Genomic DNA, 21,345 nt, shown 5'->3' on the forward strand with positions numbered 1-21,345 from the left:
GGAAGAAAAGTAGGCAGATTAGTTCTTACTACAACTTGTTATATATTACACAGGGAATGATTTGGTGCATGCTTCAAGGTTAATATCCTAACTTTTTGATTTATAGAGGTCTATGAAATCATACATGGTGTGGAGAAAATGGTTAGAGAGAACTTTTTCTCCCTTTCACATACCACTAGAACCAGGGGTCATCCCATGAAATTGATTGCCAAAAAATTTAGGGCCAACAAATGGAAGTACTTTTTTACACAATGCATAATCAACTTGTGGAATTCTCTGCCACGAGATGTGGTGACAGCCAACAACCTGGAGAGCTTTAAGAGGGGTTTGGATAATGTCATGGAGGAGAGGTATATCAATGGCTATTAGTCTGAGGACTATAGGCTGAGGACTATAGGCCAGGAAGGGGTGTAGGGAACTCACTGGTGGCTAGGTAACAAGATTCCGCTGCTGGCTCCCTTTAGTCTTTTTCACGCATGCTCATCCAAGTCGCACCCTCTGTGTCCTCAAGGGGCAGGGAAAGGAGCTCCCAGTCAGCAATTCAACAAATTGCTGATTGGGGAAACTGAGAGGGACTAAATGGCCCTGTCCCCACACTGACCATGCCCCCTGCATCTGACATTGACGCAGGGGACATGGCCACTTCTGAGCCAGTGTTTCATTGACAGGCCCAGCACTCACTCTAGCCACCGCCACCAATGGGGGTGGGGAAGGACTGCTCGGATCACACACACCCCTGGCAGCCATCCCTCGGCCACTAGTAGGGGAGAGTTCCGCCGCCGCCGCCAAGAGTGCCCCGCTCCCTCTTGCCCTCCCCCCTCCCCCCTGCCCCCCTCCCGCTTGCCCTTCCCCCCTGCCCCACTTCCACTTGCCCTTTCCCTTCCCCCCTGGCCCACTTCCTCTTGCCCTTTCGCACCCACTCGCCGCCGCCATCCCTTTCCCGTCCGGCACCGTTTCCCCTCACTGCTTCTCCGCCGCCGCTTCCCCGCTGCCGCTTCCCCAGCGCCGCCATCGCTTCCCCATCCGGCATCGCTTCCCCGGCTGGCATCGGCCCCAGTCGCCGCTGCCTCCTGCTGCTGCTTCCCCTCGCCGCTTACCGGGAGCCAACATGGCTGCCCTTGTCCCTGCGGCCGTATCTTTCTCGGATGTTCTGAGCATGCGCTCTGCGAGAACAGAGCACGCGCTCTGCGAGAACAGCCGAGAAAGACACGGGCAGGGACACGGGCGGACACTTTAGCTCTTTATTATAGAGGATATTTCTGTGCCACCTCTTTGCAGCATATATATTGTTACAATATATACATGGCCATACAGAGTGCTTTACTTCACTGTGATTCCAACAGGGTTTCATTTGATTCAACAAAGAAACCATGTTTGCAGTGTTACAGTACTTAACTGTTCTCTCTAAAAGGGATTCCCAGATGTTGTTCACTACAACTCCCACCATCCTCAGCTGCAGTGGCCTTTGTCTTTCAACCAGTTAGCAAGCCACACATGTACTTTCTCTCTTAATTAAGTACTAAAATTACAGTACAATTTAAGTACTTAATTAATCCTATGCATGTCTATTAAATTCAATGGGGCTTATTCCCAAATAAGTGGTATAGGATTGCATATTCTTGACTTTCTGTAAGAGAACTCCCCAAATTATTGCATTTAAGTGGGGGGGGGTGGCTGTTGGGGTGGACATGACTATGGGGGCTGTCATAGAGCGCACGCCTGCACTTCTGAACTTGCGACTACATCACTCATCACGTGCGACAATGGAGTAGGATAGTTGTGAGTAGCAGGAGCTGGAGGGGTCTGGAGCTGGGGGCTGTAACCGCTCAGTTATAGCTACACCCGTGGTGACAGCCAGCACCTTCAGTCAGACACTGCCTACGTGGCCGCCTACTTTGCGAGATCGTAGTGGCCCTATTAGTCACCTCCGTGGTGGACAAATCGGAGGAGCGACAGGAACAGTTGCTTCCTGGAGGGCGGCGCCATTGAAACACCACCTCCAAGTGGGGGTGCAGCCGCTTCCAGGCCAGCTTGAGCCCCAGAGCCTGTTTATTTGTTTAACTTCTATACCGCCCAAACTTTCGTCTCTGGGTGGTTAACATAAGAACAATTAAAACACATACAAAAGTTAAAACAATGCAACAATTTAAAAACAGCCATAAAACTGTTTGCCCTCAAGCGAAGGAGAGTAGCGGCGCCTTTGCCTGCGCGCCCTACACAGCACCATCTTGACAGCAGATTCATGTCCTGTGAGCTGAACTGAGGGTTGACCCGGCCGCAGAGGAACAACAAAGCAGGCGGGCGGGCTGCGCTCCGCGGATTCATCATTCCCTTTTGGACCGCCCTGCGCAGAAGCCCGCTCTGCCCCGCTGCGCTCGCAGTGACAGCTCCTCCCGGCCCGTGCCGTGAATAGAACTTGGGGGCGGGAGGGAAAGGAACCAGGAGCTTTCCACTACGCGTGCGACCCTCCTGGCCTAGACGGACGGAGTGCTGGGACCTCTGTCCCCTGCTCTTGCGAAACGCGCGCTCCCTCTGCCACGCTCCTGCCCGGCCGCTCCCCGCCAAGATGCGCAGGCGCACCACGCCCGAAGGCGCTTATCTCGGGCCGCAAGATGCGCAGGCGCACCACGCCCGAAGGCGTTTAATCCTGCTAGCTGTTCGCTTCTCCTCGGCCCAGCCTCGCTCGACGCTTTCCGCCGGCTCAAACCACTCAACACACACGGGAGGGGCCGCAGAGCGCTGGGGGGGGGGCAGGGAGGAAGCAACCTGGGCTCACCGTCTTCGGGACCAGGAATCAGTGGGGCCAGAACTTTGCAGAACAGCAGCAGGAGCAGCGCCAAGGGGGTGGCGGCTGGTGGTGGCGGTGCTGCTGCTGCGGGGAGAAAAGGGGGCCGCATCGTCGTCCTTGGAGGGAAGCGACCGGCTCCCTCGCTCCCGCCCTTTCTCGGCCAGGGGGCGGGGCTCGCTCTGGGCCACGTGCCTGAGGGCGGGCAAACGGCCCTGCCACGCGCGGCTTCTGCCCTCTCTGTGTTCTGTCTTGTGGCCGAGCGAGGCCAGATGTTGGCCTCCTCTCCCCGCCCCCGCGCCCCATGGGCATGGCGGGACTCCCGGGACAAAGTGGTGGCCGCCGGCTTCTGCTGCTGCTGCTGCCACCCTGACAAGGGGGACCCGCCTGCCTGCCTGCCGGCCCTTCCCAGCCCTCCTCCCCGCAGAGGTTCTTATTAGCGGTCTTCTTCGCTTTGCCTGGAAGGTCCTGCTTCAGCGAGGATCGCAGGAACAGCCCGAGGGGGGGGGGAGCAGCAGAGGGTGGCTGCTCTTGTTGCCCTGCGCGGTGAGCCGGGCTGCTGCCTGCGAGTGGAGAGGAAGGTGGGCTCGCTGCTTCCCTGCCCGCCAAGAGCCCCTCCTGCTCGCAGGCAGCTGCCGAAGTGTTTGGGGGGCTGCTCTGTGCCCCCCAGCGCCCTGCCTCATCCCTGGCACTCTCCTGCTGGCATCATTCTCACCATCAGCAGCGGCGGAGTAGAGATGAGGGTGGGTGATTTGCTTTGGGATACCACCCACCTAGTTGCATAGCCACTACTACTTTTAGTTCATAATCCTACTATGAAACATCTGCCCTAGCTGTAGCAGCTGCTATAAAAACATGAAATCAGAGACGCAGAAGTTCTCCACAGCTGCAGCCCATCAGGACTGTACTGGATCCTGCTGGCTGCAGCTGAGCTGATGAAGGCACTGAGCAGCCCATCTTACCCCATGAAATGTTCCCCTCCTGTCTCTGTAATAGTGCATACTTTTGTGCAATCTAACGGGCATCAGCCTCAATGACTGATGCAGAAAAAGAGGAAGTTTATGAGTTTTATGCTCAAAGTAATTGACAGAACATACAAGCAAGATGTGCTGCTGGTGGTTGGAGACTGGAATGCCAAAGTTGGAAATAGTAAGGAAGAAAATACAGTCAGACTGCATGGCCTAGGAGACAGAAATGAAGCAGGAGAACACTTTGTTGTTTCTGCCAAGCCAATGATCTCTTCCTTGCTAACACATTATTCAAACTACCAAAGTGGTGCCTATACACATCGACATCACCAGATGGAGTACACAGAAATCACTGAATACATTATTGTTGCAAGGAGGTGGAAGAGCTCAGTTATAACAGCAAAAACATTGTCAGGGGTCAATTGTGGAACAGATCTGCTCATGAGCATGTTCCAAGTCAAGCTAAAGCGAAAAAACAAAGCTATCCAGTTTCCACAATATGATCTTGAAAATGTACCCACCATTTTCAAGGAGAACATCAAGAACCACTTTGAAGTTCTGAACCTCATTGATAGGTAACCAGAATGAAAACAAAGGAGTTGTTAAGGATGGATGTGAAAAGAGACTGCCAAAGACCAAGAAACAGAAGAAAGCAAAATGGATGTCAGAATAGATGGTGGAAATTGCCATGAAGAGGAGAGAAGCCAAAGTCAAGAAATACAGAGACCTCAAGAAGGAACTTAATAGAGAATTTCAGAAAACCGTTAAACAAGGAGCAGTACTACAATGACATCTGTAAAGACCCTGAGGATGGAAATAGACCCAGAAAAACAAGGAAAGTTTTTCAAAAGATATCTGAACTCAGAGGGAGGTTCCAACCTCGAATTGGTATGTTAAGGGATGCCAAAGGACAGATAGTAACTGATTCAGAGAAGATCAAACAGATGGAAGGAGTATACTGAAAATCTGTACAGCAGGGACATCAACATCCAAGATACTCTAGAAGATATTCCCTACTTGCAAGAACTCTAGTATGGGAAGATGAAGTTAGATCAGCACTCCGGTCATTACCAAGTCAGAAGGCTACAGGAATTGATGGAATAGCTACAGAAATATGGCAGGCAACAGAAGAAGAATCAGTCAAGGCTCTAACCAAACTATGCCAGCAAATTTGGGGAACAACATAGTGGCCAACAGATTGGAAGAGGTCAGTCTACATACCCGTACCAAAGAAAGGAGACTTAACAAATTGCACGAACCATCGCATAATATCCTTAATTTCACATGCTAGCAAAAGAGTGCTCAGGATTATCCAACGCAGATTAGAGCCCTATGTGGAAAAGGAAATGCCGGATGTTCAAGCTGGTTTCAGAAAAGGCTGAGGAACAAGAGACATCATAGCTGATGCACACAGGATAACTGAGAAAGCCAAAGAATACCAGAAAGAAGTCAATATGTGCTTTATTGAATACAGAAAAGCCTTCAGTTGTGTTGACCATGTCAAGTTGTGGAATATCCTTAGGAAAAGGATAGAGCATATCATTTTTCTCATGAGAAACCTACACACAGGGCAGGAAGCCACAGTCCAGATGGAACATGGTGAAACAGACTGGTTCCAGATCAGGAAAGAAGTAAGACAAGAATGTATGCTTTCTCCTTATTTATTCAGTTTATATGATGAACATATACTGAGAGAAACTGGATTGGAAGAAGATAATCTGGTTTTAAAGTTGGAGGAAGAGACATCAATAACCTACCCTACACTGATGACACCACTCTGATAACTGAGAATGCAGATGATCTACAAGCTCTAGTAATGAAAGTCAAGGAGCACAGTGAAAAAATGGGACTACAGCTAAATGTAAAGAAGATGAGACTAATGTCAACGGGTACAGCAACCAGCCTCAGAATTGATAATGAAGACATTGAAGTGGTGGATAGCATCTGCCTTTTAGGATCGACCATCAACAGTAAAGGATCCAGCAGTCAAGAAATACACTGCAGACTAGCACTTAGTAGGATTGCAATGGAGGCCTTGGAAACGATATTTAGATACCATGATGTGTCTACACCTACAAAGATTAGAATTGTTTGGACAATGGTTTTTCCTGTGACACTCTATGGATGTGAAAGCTGGACTTTGAAGAAGCAAGATAGGCATAGTATTGACGCTTTTGAACTTTGGTGCTGGAGAAGACCTTTGAGGATACTATGGACAGCCAGGAAAACAAACAAATGGATCATAGAACAAATAAATCCAGAATTTTCACCTGAGGCAAAAATGATCAGGCTCAAACTATCATACTTCAGACATATGTGAAAACCCAGCTCCAGAAGCGTAACTAGGGAAAATGGCGCCTAGGGCAAGCACTGAAAGTGCGCCCGCCCCCATTGCCCCAACATCTGACATGCATCTTTCAGAAAACTTTTATTTTACCATAATATTACCTCCAAAATTACCAAAAATGCAATGAATAACCAAAAATGCAGAAAATACAACTCACGCTCATTAATTTTTTAATTAGCAAATTATGACATGCCTGAAAATCATGACTGACCCTCCTTGCTTTCACGGATGCAAATTGGTCTATGGTGCTATCAAAGTCAGTTTTGTCAGTTTCCTCTCTCTCTGCGCTCAGCAGAGCAAGATCACAGAGTCTGCCTTGACCCATGGAAGCTCTCAGATAGGAAAGTATCAGCTTTAACTTGCTAAATGATCTTTCACAGCTGGCAATGGAAACTGCAATGGTCAGCATGATCTGAATAGCAATGCGGAGGTTGGGGAAGATGCTCTCATCACCATATTGAACTATAAATTCGAGAAGCTGTTCTGGTCTTGCAACTCTCATGTTGGTCCGCGCTGCTAGCAACATTCTGCAGTCCAAAATTTCATCATATAGCTCCACATCAACATCAGAGAGGTAGTTTGCAAAAATTTTCACAGTTCTTCTTTAGGTTCTCTCTGTCAGCACTGTAGCACAGTCCCTCGATATCGAGAAGGAACCCAAACTTGGCATTAGTGTCATGCAGACGAGTGAATCTTTCGTCCAGTTCTCTGTGAAGATGGTCGAGTGCTCCCTTCATGACTCTTTCCATCTCCTCCCTAGCTGTTAACCCAGCGTCTCTTGATTTTTCACCAGCCATTCGTTTCTTCCATCTCTTCCATCTTTCAAAGTCAACATCCCATTCTTGACAGAGACCAAGCCCTACGTTGAGTGCCTCACTGACCAGCACTTCTCTCTCATCATCCAAATGTTCTTGGAGGGCTTTCAAATCCACAGCAGCATCGTGGAAGTTCATTCTAGGATCCTGCAGCCTCTTTTGAACATTCCAAAATCCTAGTAGAGTCAGAAAATCATAAGTCAGCAAGCGGTTGCACAGCTGCCTTGCATCACTTCTAGTTTCAGGGTTCTCGTCTTCATCACCTATCATGCCCTGAAGAACTTGAAGTATCTCCTCCAGGTGGTTGTTGACTGGCTTCACTGCTTCCGTCTTTGAACTCCACCTGGTTTCAGACTCTGACTTAACAGACACAGGCACAGCATTTCTGAGTTTTTCCCAGCGCTGTGTTGAGCGAGAGAAAAACACATAGATGGCATCAAGGGTTCCAAAAAATGTCACCATCATCACATCCTGTATGGCTGCATGTACACCCACCAAGTTGAGGGAGTGATTGTCGCAATTCACAAACACTGCCAGGTTGTTTTTCTCATGTATCCTTTGGGAAACACCACTTCTGTGTCCAGCCATCACAGCAGTGTTGTCATAGCACTGTGACTGACAATCTTGTAGCTCCATTTCATCCTTCTCTAACTTTTTCAAGATGTCTTCAGTCAAGCTCTCAGCATCCTTCCGGCTTAACTGGATAAAACCAAGGAATGACTCTCTCACATGGACTGTTTTCCTCTCATAATCAAATTCTACATATCTAACTACTTGTGACATCTGCTCACGGTGTGCCAGGTCAGAAGTTGAGTCGAACATGAGGCCATAGTATCTGGCTTTACGAATGCCTCTCAGTAGACTCTGGCGAACAGTGGATGCCATCAGGTGGATAAATTCATTCTGGACTGCCGGTGAGAGATAAGAGGTGGATCCAGGATGACTTTCCACATGGGTTAGGTGTTCTTTCATGACTGGGTCATAGGTAGCCATTAGTTTTGCTAAGCCAAGGAAATTTCCGACATTGGAGTCATCCTTGTCTAGCTGAAGTGACTCCCTGTGTCCTCGCAAAGCCAGGTTCTGAGTTGCAAGGTATTTGATGCAGTTAAGGATTCTTGTCAAGTGTAAGGCCTGCTCGGATCAATTTTATATTAAATAGATTAACCACATTGTATCGAATAGATGCTTGACAAGAGTTTTGGTTGACACAATTTAGGCCCTGGTCTTGGCTCCTATGAGTGAAGGCCAGGTTCCTCTGTTGCAGCAAACTTTCCATGCTGTCCAGGGTGGCCCCCACCTAGTGCTTTTGTCTAAAATTAGTGAAAATCGGCTTGTCGGCTCGGACACACTTCCTCATTTTCCGATATCTCGGATCAAAACTGGCCGGGGCTCGATGTTCCATTGGGAGGAGGGGTCGTTTGGCACGCACCTTGTTCCTCTTTCACATCTCCTCTAGCCAATGACATCTTCCCTAGCCAGTGGTGTAAAATGTCAAATGAAACAGATTAGCTGTGGGTCATCAATGGTCAGGATCCCTCTCTCTGACTAATCACTGTCGGGTGCATGGGCAGATATGGTGGGATACTTAGGACCCTGATTTGGGGCTCAGGGGAGCAGTGGGATGTGTGGACGCTGAAGCCGAAAAGAATAGAGGAAGATTGCCCAACTCGGCACGCCCGAAACTTTGCAAAAGGGGAAACATCAGTTTCTCCCTTGGTAAGCTCAGAGGGTAAGCCGAAAAGAGTGAAGTGAAAGCTCTGATGATCTATAGGGTGTCAGGTAGATTTTAATTTAGTTGCTGTGAGAGAAAGGAAAGTCACTGTGTGTATGTACTGCAGTGCATCTGAGTATTGGTAAGGAAAATAAATCTGCTTCGATTGAATATACCTTTCCATTTCTCTTCGTGTCTTCTTGGGTCTTGGGATTCTTGACAGCCAGCACTATCAAAAGAACCCATGAGGATTTTTGGAGCCCTCATTTATTCCTGGTTGCAGGAGTTTTGGGGTGACAAAAATCTCTTACAAAGATAACGCGCCACCTCTGCTTCTCCTTCTCAATCTGTGACCGAAGTTCTGCGTCAATGAGTCCTCTGTTTCCAGCTACATTTCTTTCCATTTCTATCCACTGTGTGAAGCACTCCCGATGATTCTTGGCATTCTCATGAACACAAATCCTTTCAGGTGCTTTCCTGTGGTTGAATCCACTTTCCTTCTCCAATGTTGATTGATGGTCTGACGGGGAAAAGTGAAGACTGCAGAAGCAAAATGCAGACTTCTTAGAAGGGGAATAGACCAGCCATGTGCGAGCCACCTCCTCACCACAACCACTTCCCAATCTCTTCCTGAACCAAGTCTTGTTCATTGCACGGTTATTTGTTGGTAGGAAAGGCCCCTCAGTGTTCTGGAAATACTTTGAACCCAGCTGTATTATTTCTGTTCTCAACATGTCAGGCATAATTGGTCTTCCAGTATCCTTGTCAAACTGCAAAAGTCCAATGTCACGCTGTTCAATCACTTCCGGCCTAACAGTTGGAGGCTCTTTGGCAGCATCCAGTTCACTGCGCGTAGTGTCCTCTTCGGGTTCAGTCTCATCAGCAGACTAGACATCACTACCAGCTTCCCCTCCTGTCACTTCCACACACTCTGTGGCAGCCTCTTCATCTGACTGGACTGCCTCCTCCACTTGTGGCAGATGTGCACTTGATCCACCTTCGGATTCTGAAAACATTGGAGCAGATGCTGGCGACTCTGTGGAAGGTGGTGTTGAGCTACTTGTTCCAGCCCTGGTAAAGAAGGGCAGGAAAAACCTGCTCGACCTCTTGGCTTCCTCCGCCTCCAACTTCCTCCTCTTCCGTCTTTCAGCTCCACTCTTCTTCTTCCGTGGCATCATGATGTTCAAATCTATAAGGGAATTTGTTCATTGTTATGTCAACATCCCACTCTTCCTCCAAGCAGCCCAGAGCACCCCCACACCTGTGTCTGCATTGGACACCCCTGGTTGCACAATAATGCTTTCCAGTATACTGGACTTCTTGAGAGCCAGCACACCCCCACACCTGTTTCTGCACTGAAGTCAGGGGTGTAGCAAGGTTGTAGTGGGCCCAGAGACAAGATTTTAAAATGTCCCCTGCCCCACTGAAGCTCAGCTCAGCTCATGAAGTAAAGAAATCTTAAATGAGGCTGAATAGTGGTAACAAAAAGCAGAGTAAAGTGTGTGTGTGTGTGTGTGTATACACACACACTCACACATACATATATACACATATACATATATACAACCTATGTGCCACAATAGAACATCATCCTAAATTATTTTTTAAAAGGTTCATTGAATTGTGGATGATGCAAGTCAATTAATAGTTCTAGAGAAAGACATGATTGAAGTGTTTCAATTAATTCATTTACAATAAATTACACTGCATAACATTAACTTGCATTTGACTTAGAAATGTTTGAATTACATTAGAACGAAGTCTTCCCCTGGAAGGCTTGTTACTAAGCGGTGGTTTGTGGTTGGTTGTGGCTGCAATTCTTCCAGTCAGCAGAGATGCTATTATTGATTTTTTAGAGGAAATAGTAATTATTATTATTGTTTTATCTTTATTATTATTTTTTCATTTTTTATCCCACTCTTCCTCCAAGGAGCCCAGAGTGGTGTACTACATACTTGAGTTTCTCCTCACAACAACCTTGTGAAGTAGGTTAGGCTGAGAGAGAAGTGACTGGCCCAGAGTCACCCGGTTAGTTTCATGGCTGAATGGGGATTTGAACTCGGGTCTCCCTGGTCCTAGTCCAGCACTCTAGCCACTACACCACACTGGCTCATTAGAGTGATGTACAAAGAAGAATACATAACTAAAATGGTCCCCTGTCGCCAAAGGGCTCACAGTCTTTAAAAAACATAAGGCAGATACAAGCAACAGCCACTGAAGGGATGCTGTGCTGGGGCTGGATAGGGCCAGTTGCTCTCCCCCTGCTAAATACAAGAGAATCACCACTATAAAAGGTGTCTCATCAGGAGTAGCTTTTCATGCAGATGTGGAGCAGCAGGATTCATCTTGCTGGGCACAAGAGTATTATTCATTTCAGACATGCTGCTCACTCCTCAGAAGGCAAACCTTAGAAAAGACTGGCTGGCCTGATCACTAATCAGCAATTTGCTAATCAAGTAAAGGACAAAGAAAGAAACAGTTCTTGGTCTCAAAGATATAATAAGAGGGTGCTGCCACCTAAGGGAGTGACAGTCATGAACCATAATACTGAATTACAGCTTCTGAAACTCAATTTTTAAGAGCAAAAATGGGTTTTTTAAAAAAATTGTTACCCTATTCAAGTCAGTGAATCAAACATTTCAGCATCCATGCTATTCATAAAACCGAAGAATGAAAAAGCAACTCAAAATTTAACCTCCAAACCTATGCCAAAATATATACCTAAAGCATTGTGTGCCCTTAAGGGGCTAGAGAGACTTGACTGCTTAAAGTCTGCTGAATTATCCAAGTTTCTTTTCATACATTTCATACATTGGTCACTTGACACAGATATATACACCAAAGACTGCTCTTCTATATGGCACCTTCTTTGTGAGCTGGTCAATTATTGCCCAGTTGGCTTCTTCAGGCTTCCTCCTACGTCTTTGCTCCTGATATTTTGCTAGTGCAAGTTTGTACAATTGGTTTATACCACTAGTCTGTATGCAGGGATCACTCCACAGCTGTTAGGATCCCATATGAGGAGCTATGGCGCCATTCCCCAGATTCAACACCCATAAGTTCCCTGTGCTGTACTCATGAATTACAGAAGGGCTTCCCCAGACACTGGAAGAGAAGGCACCTATGTCTACTATCCCCATGCAGAGAGACTTGCTGATCTGGAGCTTGGAAGAGAAAAAGAATCTTCTAGTACTACTACAACAAATATTTATATAACGCTTTTCAACAACAGTTTCAAAAGCGGTTTACATAGAGAAATAATAATTACATTAAATTAAACAAACAACAATGGATACCGGTCCCAAAAGAGCTAACATTCTAAAAAGAAAAATAAGAGATCGGGCCTTCTCTGCAGCTGCTCCTGGGCTGTGAGGTGCACTCCCAGCAAAAATTCATAGTTTGATCTCATTGTTGTTGGCTTTCAAGAGAGCTCTGAAAACTTATTTGTTCAGTCTGACCTTCCAAGATTTTTGAATTGTTCTTAAATGTTTTTAACTGGTTTTAAACTGTTTGTACATTTGTTTTTATATTGTTTAAACTGATGGTTTTAAATGGTTGTTTGTTTTTCATTTTTGATTGCTGCACAGCACCCAGAGCCTTTGGATAGATAGGGCGTTATAGAAATGTAATAAATAAATACTAAAGATAGACACCAGCAACAGCCACTGGAGGGATGCTGTGCTGGGGATGGATAGGTCCAGTTGCATTGTTCAACATTACAGAAAGGGGCACAGATCAGGTAGAGCACATGCATTTCAGGCAGGGGCTCTAAGGTTCAATCCCTGGCATTTCAAGTAAGACTGGGAAAGAAAGACCCCTGCCTAAAACCTGGAGAGCAGCTGCCAATAAGTATAACAAATATTGACTTAAGTCGGCCATTGGTTTGACTCAGTATAAAGGAGCATCCTACATTCAGCACAGAACCAGACTCTTTACCAGGCAAATTGATTGATTCTGTTTAAGCCTAGATCTGGCTTTGAAGAAAAAAACAAAGTTTGCCTTCATCCGGTCCTAAATTGAACAATAAATAAATAAATAAAGCTGAAATGAATAGAGTTTCCCCTCTCTATTCCACCTTTATCAGTGCCCCAATGATGGTGATTGCTCCCCTCCACTTGGTGGAAGAATCATCAGCAGTCTCTCTTGAGCCCTTTGTGTACCAGTGAAGACTGTGGCTTTGCTGCCCAGATGCTGCACCAGCAATCCTGGTGCAAGACGTGACTCCTTCACTCTCCTCCTGAAAGTGATTCCTTGCACCGAGCTGCACAATACTGTCAACAAACAAATGCATATCCCAAGAAATAACTTCCCACGATGTTTTTATTTATTCATTTATTTATTTAAAAAAAAAAAAGCCCCGACGTTAGTGTGTATTTCTTGTATTGTCTCTCTCCTAGCGAGAGAAACCCTGCAGTAGGAGGCAGCCGCCTGCTGCCGTGCGTCCTCCGAGGCGACAGGATGGCCGTGGGGCGGGTGGTGGTGGTGAACAACTTCGTCCCCACAGCGTGGCGGCCATCCGCCATGGATACCAGAGCAATGCCGAGGCCTGCCATCTGGCCCGGCGTTGCTAACAAACTGAGATGGCTGTGGGGCGGGCAGGGGGTGGTGAGCAAGCAAGATCCTTCACTTCACCCCGTGGGCGGCAGATGTAACAACGGAGCGATGCCAAGGCCTACCATCTGGCCCAGTGTTGCGGCGTCACTCCGTTGTTACATCCGCTGCCGGGGTGAAGTGAAGGACCTTGCTTGCTCACCACCCCCCGCCCGCCCCACAGCCATCTCAGTTGGTTAGCGACGCTGTGCCAGACAGCAGGCCTCGGCGTCGCTCTGGTATCCACAGCTGCCTGCCGCCGCACAGTTGTTATGAGTTGGGACTAAGTTGCTCACACCGCCCCGCCCCACGACCATCCCCTCGCCCGCCCGCGCAGCCAGGTTCCAAGGACACGCTGCTCTCTGCCCGTCGCCCAGGCAGGGCGCCACTGCTGCTTTTTCGACCTTGGGGTGGGGTGGGGAGGGGAGGCCACACCCACCCACCCCCCTCCAGTCCAGACGCTGCCACCCCTCCGCCTCAGCCAAGAAGAAGCAAACTCAGTCTCAAGCCTCTAAGCAAGCCCACCATACCCCGGTATTTTAAAGAATGCAAACATTAATAATAATAATAATAATAATAATAATAATAATAATAATAATAAATAAAAACACCTTGATCCTCTGTAAACACTTTATTGCAAGATTTGATGAAGATGATGATGGTGATGTGTGGAAATCTGTGCCTAAAAAGCAGATCCTCCTTCCGTCTTTCTCTCCTCAGCAGGAGCCACATAGCCAGCAGCAGCAAGCAATACCGACGCTCCTCGCTCTCTCATAACCTCAGACAAAAGCACGTGCGTGCAAGGCTACGAGAGCAGAGCACTTGTGCATGCGCACGAGTGGGGGGGCAGGGAGTACTGGGAGGTCACCATGTGGCCAACAATGCCGCAGGCAGCGAGGGGCGCCCGGCCCAGCCCAGGCCAGCTGGGGGGGGGCATGCCAGCACCGCTGCCTGAAAAGTAAATTTGGTGGGGGTGGGTGAGGTCATGGTGAACTCATCATGCGGCTGACAATGCTGCACAGGCAGTGAGGCGCCCAGGCCAGCCGGAGCCAAGCGCTCGGGGGGGGGCCCGCGTCAGCACGTCAATCTGGCAGGGGCAGGGGGTCATGGCAGCACTTTTGCGCGCCCGCTCCCGAGTGGCGCCTAGGGCACGTGCCCTGCCTGCCCTACCGTCATTACGCCTCTGCCCAGCTCCATTCAGAAGTCCATTATGCTGGGGAAAATTGAAGGAAAGAGAAGAGGACGACCAGCAGCAAGGTGGATGGACTCAATTACGACAGCAAAGAATGCACCACTGAGAAACTCTAAAGACCAAGCTGAAGACAGATCATCATGGAGAGAATCTATCTATGTGGTTGGTCACTAAAAGTTGACACCAACTTGATGGCACTTAATCAGTCAAATCTACTGGCATATGAAGGAGGCTGGGCTGACCAAACCCAGCATCCGACCTTCAAGAAACTATTGGAACCTTCAAGAAACCATGAGTTCTTTCTCATTTGAGCCTCAATGCAATCTTTCCTGACTGGCTTTCTCCAACTCCCTCCAGTCTTGTGCTTTTGGCATGGCAATACATACAGTAAGGGAGGGGGAGGGGGAAATGGGGGGAGCATGGAGTCACCAACTTTAGTTCAAACCAATATTGTAGGATGTTGACTCATCTCTATTTCACTCACACAACACAAGGTTACTTCAAGAATAATTTATTTTCTTCATTTCCATTGCTCTGAAACAAAAGATCTCGTTAAAAGGAGGGGGGAAGGCAGTGATTCTAGCACACTTATTTACTTTTGCACAACCCTTATTAAGTTTTGTACTCATTACACTCCCACTCCCAGTATTCCCCTTAAAGTTCACTCTAGATAATCAGTTTTTGTGTGATAGTGCTTGCACTTGTATGATTAAAAATAACAATCCTGCAAAGTTGAAAACCTAGCAATCCCAAGCATACTCCCTACAGATAAAGTAAACCTATTCTTCATATCTGGAGCTCGCAGCAAGGATGCGATCCCCCAGTCTTACCACTGTCATGAAGATGGGCATTGCAGGATGTTATCAGTTCTTTGTGCGTGATGTAAAACCACAACTATAACTGTGCTCCCAACTGGTTTTAGAAGACCAATGTTTAGCTGTGCTAAATGACTCTAGCGTGGAAGCACCCGTTGGCTCCCTGAAAACCCCACGAACTTGAGACCCACCAGGGAATACGCAAGGCGGGCTGCAGTCCTCAGAGGTCTCCCGCATTCATAAACTAGAAATTCCTTCCGTTTGGGACCGCCCTGCGCAGAAACCAGTTTTGCCGCGTTGCGTTCGCAATGACAGGTCGCCTGTCACTATGAACGCAGCACGATAGGACCACGGGAAGGGCGAGGAGGTGCCTCGCTTGGGCTGAAGGAAGTTGCTGGGATTCGTAGTTTTGCATAGAACGCTTCCACCACCGGCCGCTACACGCCATGCACAAGCCCGGCCTACCTCGCGCGCTGGCGCCTAAAGAGCCTCGCCTTTTACTGCTCCAGACCACTCTGCATATTGGGGCGGAAAGCGGAGGGCTCACCCTCTTCAAGGATCTTCTTGTGGTCTGAACTTTGGACAGGGATTCACTCGGTAGCAGAATCAGTGCTAAGGAAAAGGAAGCCACTGCTGAGGAAAGGAAAGGCGAGCAGTATTTCCTCTCCTGCCTTCTCTCTTTCCCCCTCTTTGCCAGAGCGGGACGTCCCGGGTGTCCCTTGGCTGGAGCTGCTTCTTGTTCATCGCCTTCTGCCCCTTGGACAGGGCGAGGTACAAAATGGAGGGCAACAAGGAGCTGGAGTAGGCAACAGAGGGATCTTCCCGTTCTGGCACCACGAAGCCTCTCTACATTTAGTGAAGAAGTTGGAGCAACCAACAGCCCAAGGCGGCGGTAATCGGGCCTTTCTGGTCTCGCTAGGGCGCCATCCCCCTTTAACAGAAGCTGCAGCAGCCCGAGGAGGTATGAGCAAGGCAAAACAATCAACCTTTGACAGCCCGGAAAACAGACCGGCGGGCAGCGTGGAGAGGAACAGAAGGAAGTTTGTTTGTTTTAAAACTTCCCTGCGTTTAATACGAAGAGACCCCTGGCTCTGCTAATTCTTGATCGTGCAGAGATGAGTGACAGAGTGTCTATATCATTCCTCTTCGCATCATCTGGCGAGCGGGAAAGGGGCAGAAATCGATCCCGCTACCGGCTTTTGTCCTCGCGATTCTCAGGAAAAAGAGACAGCGAAATTTAAGAGCAAGGGAGACGCCACGGCAGCCCTTACAGTTGTGAAGTTTCAGCAGCCGGAAGTTTTGTCACTCGTGTGAAAAGCCCCACTTCTCAAGAACAAATTTGCTTCTCTACACAGCTCTTACAAGTCATTTGTTTTGCATGCTGCCACCCTACATGACTACATCCACCCATGCATGCAGCGGACAAAGTCCAAGTCTATTATAAAGTAAAGGCAAAGGGAGTCTCTGATAAATAGGTGAAGATTAATCAAGATTTGGGGGCGGGGGGGGGCAAAGCAAGTAATGCCAGCGCAGCGTGGCAAGAAGGAAGACCCCAGACGAATCCTTTTAAATGGAGGCATCGCAGAAAGGCCACCTCAAACTCCCTACAACACTTCCTGAGGTTAGGCAGGCATCCAGTGACTGTCCGCTTACTGGCTCCCGCGATAAAACAGTTATTCTTATATTATTATTGTTATTTTTACATTTTAGATCCCGCTCTTCCTCCAAGGAGCCCTGAGCGGTGTACTACATACTTAAGTTTCTCTTTCACAACAACCCTGTGAAGTAGGCTAGGCTGAGAGTAAGAAGTGACTGGCCCAGAGTCACCCAGCAAGTCTCATGGTTGAATGGGGATTTGAACTCGGGTCTCCCGGTCCGAGTCCAGCACTCTAACCACTACACCACGCTGGCTCTTCTTGCTCCCTCTTGTTCCTCCCTTTGAAGCAAATCATCCTTGTGTGTTTTTTTGGGCTGGCAGACGTTCCGTTTGTTTGTCTCGGGTGTACCCTGCGCCAACGTCTTCATTAAACGTGGGGAGGATCCCCAGTGCTGCCAAGACGGGCAGAGCCGCCTCAGCTCACCGCCTTCCTGATTCCCACTGTGTGTTCATTTCACGCCCGGTAAGACGCGGCACCCCCCAGTCACGTGACGCCGCGTGTCCCTTTGGCGGCGAGGGAAAGGGAGTCCGCCATTTTCTTCCCTCGAAGGACCATGGGGCCGCCCTTTCTCCCCACCGCTGTTTTCTCCTTAGCGCTGTTTGTGCCCCTGAATGAAGCCCAGCCGATTCCTACTGACGGTGAGCCCGGCTCCCCCAGTGTGCAGAAAGTGTCAGAGGGCAGAGCGCTTCGCACGTTAAGCGGCATCATCGGGCCAAGTACGCCTGGGCATGATGTCTTAACTGCCGGCCACGAGCGTAGGGGGACTTTCCTTTGCATTGCAAGACTACAATTCCCAGCAGCCTCTAGCCTAGGCGGGTGACCTATGTGCGTGTAAAGCGTACGGTTTCCCTCCGTTTGGATTCTCCCTGAAGCTTTCCGGTCATAGGAGCATAGGAAGCGAAGCTGCCATATACTGAGTCAGACCATTGGTCCATCTAGCTCAGTATCGCCTACACAGACTGGCAGCGGCTTCTCCAAGGTTGCAGGCAGGAATCTCTCTCAGCCCTATCTTGGAGATGCTGCCCGGGAGGGAACTTGGAACCTTCTGCTCTTCCCAGAGCAGCTTCACCCCTGAGGGGAATATCTTACAGTGCTCACATGTAGTCTCCCATTCATATGCAACCAGAGCAGACCCTGCTTAGCTAAGGGGACAAGTCATGCTTGCTACCACAAGACCAGCTCTCCGTTCTTGGTGAATGCAACATGGCAGAGCCATCTTTTGCTTAGTACAATCCCAAGCGGAAGGTGGAGCTGCTTCCCGGATGGGGAGACCCCATAGGATTGTAGCCCTTCTTGTATATTCCCTGCTGGCACCGCCCTGAATTCAGATCACGGCATATGGCTCTGCTGTGTCGACAATTGTCTTGTGGACTGGGCTTAGGCAGAGGCGCAGTGAAGCATGTTCCCCCTTCTCTCATGGTCCAATGACTCAGTGAAGGGTGGAAAACAGTTTTAAAAATATTAGCGTTTGGCTCAAGTCTGCCTGGAAACTACACCCACTTGGAGGTGCTGTTTCAATGCTGCCTCCACATGGGATCTGTTAATGTGGCTCTTCTGATGTATGTGATCATTTGGTGACTCTAATAGGGTCACTACTTTCTCATAAACTATGGTGGTCAAGTAGACCACCTTTGCCTGGAGATGCTGGTTCTCACCAATGGTACCTCCAGGTGTGTGAATGATGCTGGACACTCCAGTGCACTTACATGTGGGCTGCTGTGACATATTCACTGGGCACAGGAATACATGTTTAGAGGGTGCTCCAGGTAAGTTTCAATTGTCACACAGTGGGTGCTTTTTTCAGTTTCTTAATTTAGAAAATGTGTATACTTTTCAACACAAACAGTTCTGAGTGAAAATGGTCCCCGTTGCCATTACAAAGAAGGGAAACACCAGAACCCCTGGAGGGATGCTGTGCTGTGTTGAATAGGGGCAGTTGCTCTCTTCCTGTGAAAAACTACAGTCCCCACCCCCCATGCCTGCCGCCCATAAAGACATACTGTGTCAGCACTTTCTCCTAATATGTGGGGATTTTTTTAAGGGGTTACTTTTTTGTCACCACTTTAAAAAGTACCTCTTTGAGACATTGGAGGAAAGTGCTGGCACAGCAGTGAGAATAATGTGTGAAGTGTCATGTTGAGTGGATTCTTACAATACCTCTTATCCTAGGCTAGAAAGACTCAAGTACAACATGACAGTGTCATGTCAAGTTTACTTTAAACTACTGTTGAGTAGGAACCCAATCAATTTCCTGCTCAGCTCTTGCACCTCAGATTCACCGTTGGTATCTGAGTTGCTCCCTGTATAATTTTTGCTTGGGCAGCTGTACCTGATAGTTTCAAGTGGTATGGTAACCAGCAACTCTTAGTGGTGAATGAAATCTACTCTAATACTTAAAGGTGCTCTTTGAGTAATTGCTTTCCCTTTCTCAACACTGGAAACAAGGTTTCTTGGTTGAATCAAATGAAGCCCTGTTGGAATCATAGGGAATTGTTTTCAGCACAGCACTTTTGCAATGTGATAACAATTTTACTTGCCATTTCCTTAACAAAGTTGGAGTGACCATCAAAGGTCACAGCAGAATAATGAAGTGTGATACATCATCAGCAGCTGAAGATTACCTTAAAGGAGTCTGAAATGGACTTGTTGATGTATCTGCTGTAGGCATATATAGCAATATTCTATATTGCTATATAAGGTGAATATTCCACCTACAGAAAGCAAGACACTGTTCTCTGGGGCTTCTGCTATCTCTGCTTCATAGCAGGGGGTCAGTGCCCTAAATCTGCCTGTTAGGAATCAGTACAAGGAGAATTTTGAACAAGTGGTACCTAATAATTTCTGTCCCAGTACCAAGAGTTTATTATTTCTCAGGTTAGTTTGCCACATTCCTCTTTTCCCTGATAGCAACAGCACACACAAAGGAATCTCTTATTGATTTGGTGTACAATGCTTCCTCCTAGTGTTGAATACTTACTACTACCTTGTGATGAAGTCAACACGTCTCTTCAGGATGTCTAAATTGTTTGTCACACTGCCAGGAGAGATCTGACTTGAGTCAGAATGAGATTTTTCCTTACTGGTCTTGTTTTAGAGTCTATGGCTGGAGGAGATGTGTGTGTGTGTGTGTCAGTTTGTATATAATTATCATGCTAACTATAAGTGCTCTTTCAGATTATCAGTCTGAAGGCACCTTGTCTCTCTGCCATTTATGCCAAGAGTTCCTGCTGCTTTAATCTCAAGGCGCCCTACCCTAGTATGGGTTGGTCCATATGTTTCTTGCTCACTTTTATTGTGAAATATCCCTAGTTTCAATTACATATTGTGTGACTTGAATGTGACCAAATAAGAACACAAGAACAGCCCTGCTGAATCAAGCCCAAGGCCTATCTAGTCCAGCATCCTGTTTCAACAGTGGTCCACCAGATGCTTCTGGGAAGCCCACGAGAAAGAGGTGAGCGCATTGCCCTCTGTCCCACTGTTGCTGCACTGCAACTGGTATTTAGAGACATACTGCCTCTGAGGCTGGAGGTGGCCTATATCCACCAGACTAGTAGACATTGATAGACCTGTACTCCATGAATTTGTCTAAGACCCTTTTAAAGCCATCCATGCTAGTGGCCATCACCACATCCCATGGCAGAGAATTCCATAGATTAATTATGTGCTGTGTGAAATAGTACTACTTCTTGTTGGGCCTAAATTTCCTGGCCTTCAGTTTCAAGGGATGACACCTGGTTCTAGTGTTGTGAGAAAGGGAGAAAAATTTATCTGTCCACTCCCTCTACTCCATGCATAATTATATATACCTCTATACAGACTCTATCATGTCTTCCTGTAGTTGCCTCTTTTCCAAACTAAATCACCCCAGATGCTGTAGCTTTGCCTCATAAAGTGCTCCAAGCCCCTGATCATCTTGGTTGCCCTCTTCTGCACCTTTTCCAGTTTCACAATGTCCTTATTAAGATATGGTGACCAGAACTGTACACAGTACTCCAAATGTGGCTACACCATAGTTTTGTTTAAGGGCATTATAATATTAGCAGTTTTATTTTCAAATCCCTTCCTAATGATTCCAAGCATGGAATTTAGCCTTTTCACAGCTGCCATGCTCTGAGTTGACACTTTCAATGAGCTGTCCACCATGACCCCAAGATCACTCTCCAGGTCAGTTGCTGACAGCTCAGACCTCATCAGCATGTAAGTGCAGTTGAGGGGTTTGCCCAAATATGCATCACTTTAAACTTGGTAACATTGAACGTACATTTTAATGTTTCCAAATGTCTTTTAATGTATCACTTTGAATTACTCTGCATTACACTTTGCATTGTAATAACCTCCTATATCTTATGCTGGTATATGACCGTAATAAAGATGATTGATTGACCTTCATTCCACATATTTCAGAGAAACTGAAATCAACCCACAGAACTTAGCTCATTAACTAGCCTGCAGATACATACG

General features: G+C 47.6%; 2 protein-coding genes across 4 annotated transcripts in view; one reads left to right on the forward strand and one right to left on the reverse strand.

The window, feature by feature from the left end:
• Positions 1 to 2,975, reverse strand: part of LOC128346663 (transmembrane protease serine 12-like) — a 32,100-nt gene extending 29,125 nt beyond the window's left edge. The window contains exon 1 of the mRNA XM_053300184.1: positions 2,777 to 2,975. Coding sequence (XP_053156159.1) covers positions 2,777 to 2,897 — 121 coding nt within the window. The 5' untranslated portion in view covers positions 2,898 to 2,975. The remainder of the gene's footprint in view (positions 1 to 2,776) is intronic.
• A 14,386-nt stretch (positions 2,976 to 17,361) lies between these two features.
• TMPRSS12 (transmembrane serine protease 12) overlaps positions 17,362 to 21,345 on the forward strand; it is a 32,026-nt gene continuing 28,042 nt past the window's right edge. Inside the window, exon 1 of one of the 3 annotated variants that reach the window (XM_053300449.1) lies at positions 17,362 to 17,519. In XM_053300449.1, the coding sequence (XP_053156424.1) occupies positions 17,435 to 17,519 (85 nt within the window). In that variant the 5' untranslated portion in view covers positions 17,362 to 17,434. Of the gene's footprint in view, positions 17,598 to 20,292; positions 20,336 to 21,345 lie in introns of those variants that run through there. The other 2 variants (XM_053300448.1, XM_053300450.1) reach the window with 2 other exon arrangements.

Source organism: Hemicordylus capensis, chromosome 2 (genome assembly GCF_027244095.1).
Source record: "Hemicordylus capensis ecotype Gifberg chromosome 2, rHemCap1.1.pri, whole genome shotgun sequence".
Taxonomy (NCBI): domain Eukaryota; kingdom Metazoa; phylum Chordata; class Lepidosauria; order Squamata; family Cordylidae; genus Hemicordylus; species Hemicordylus capensis.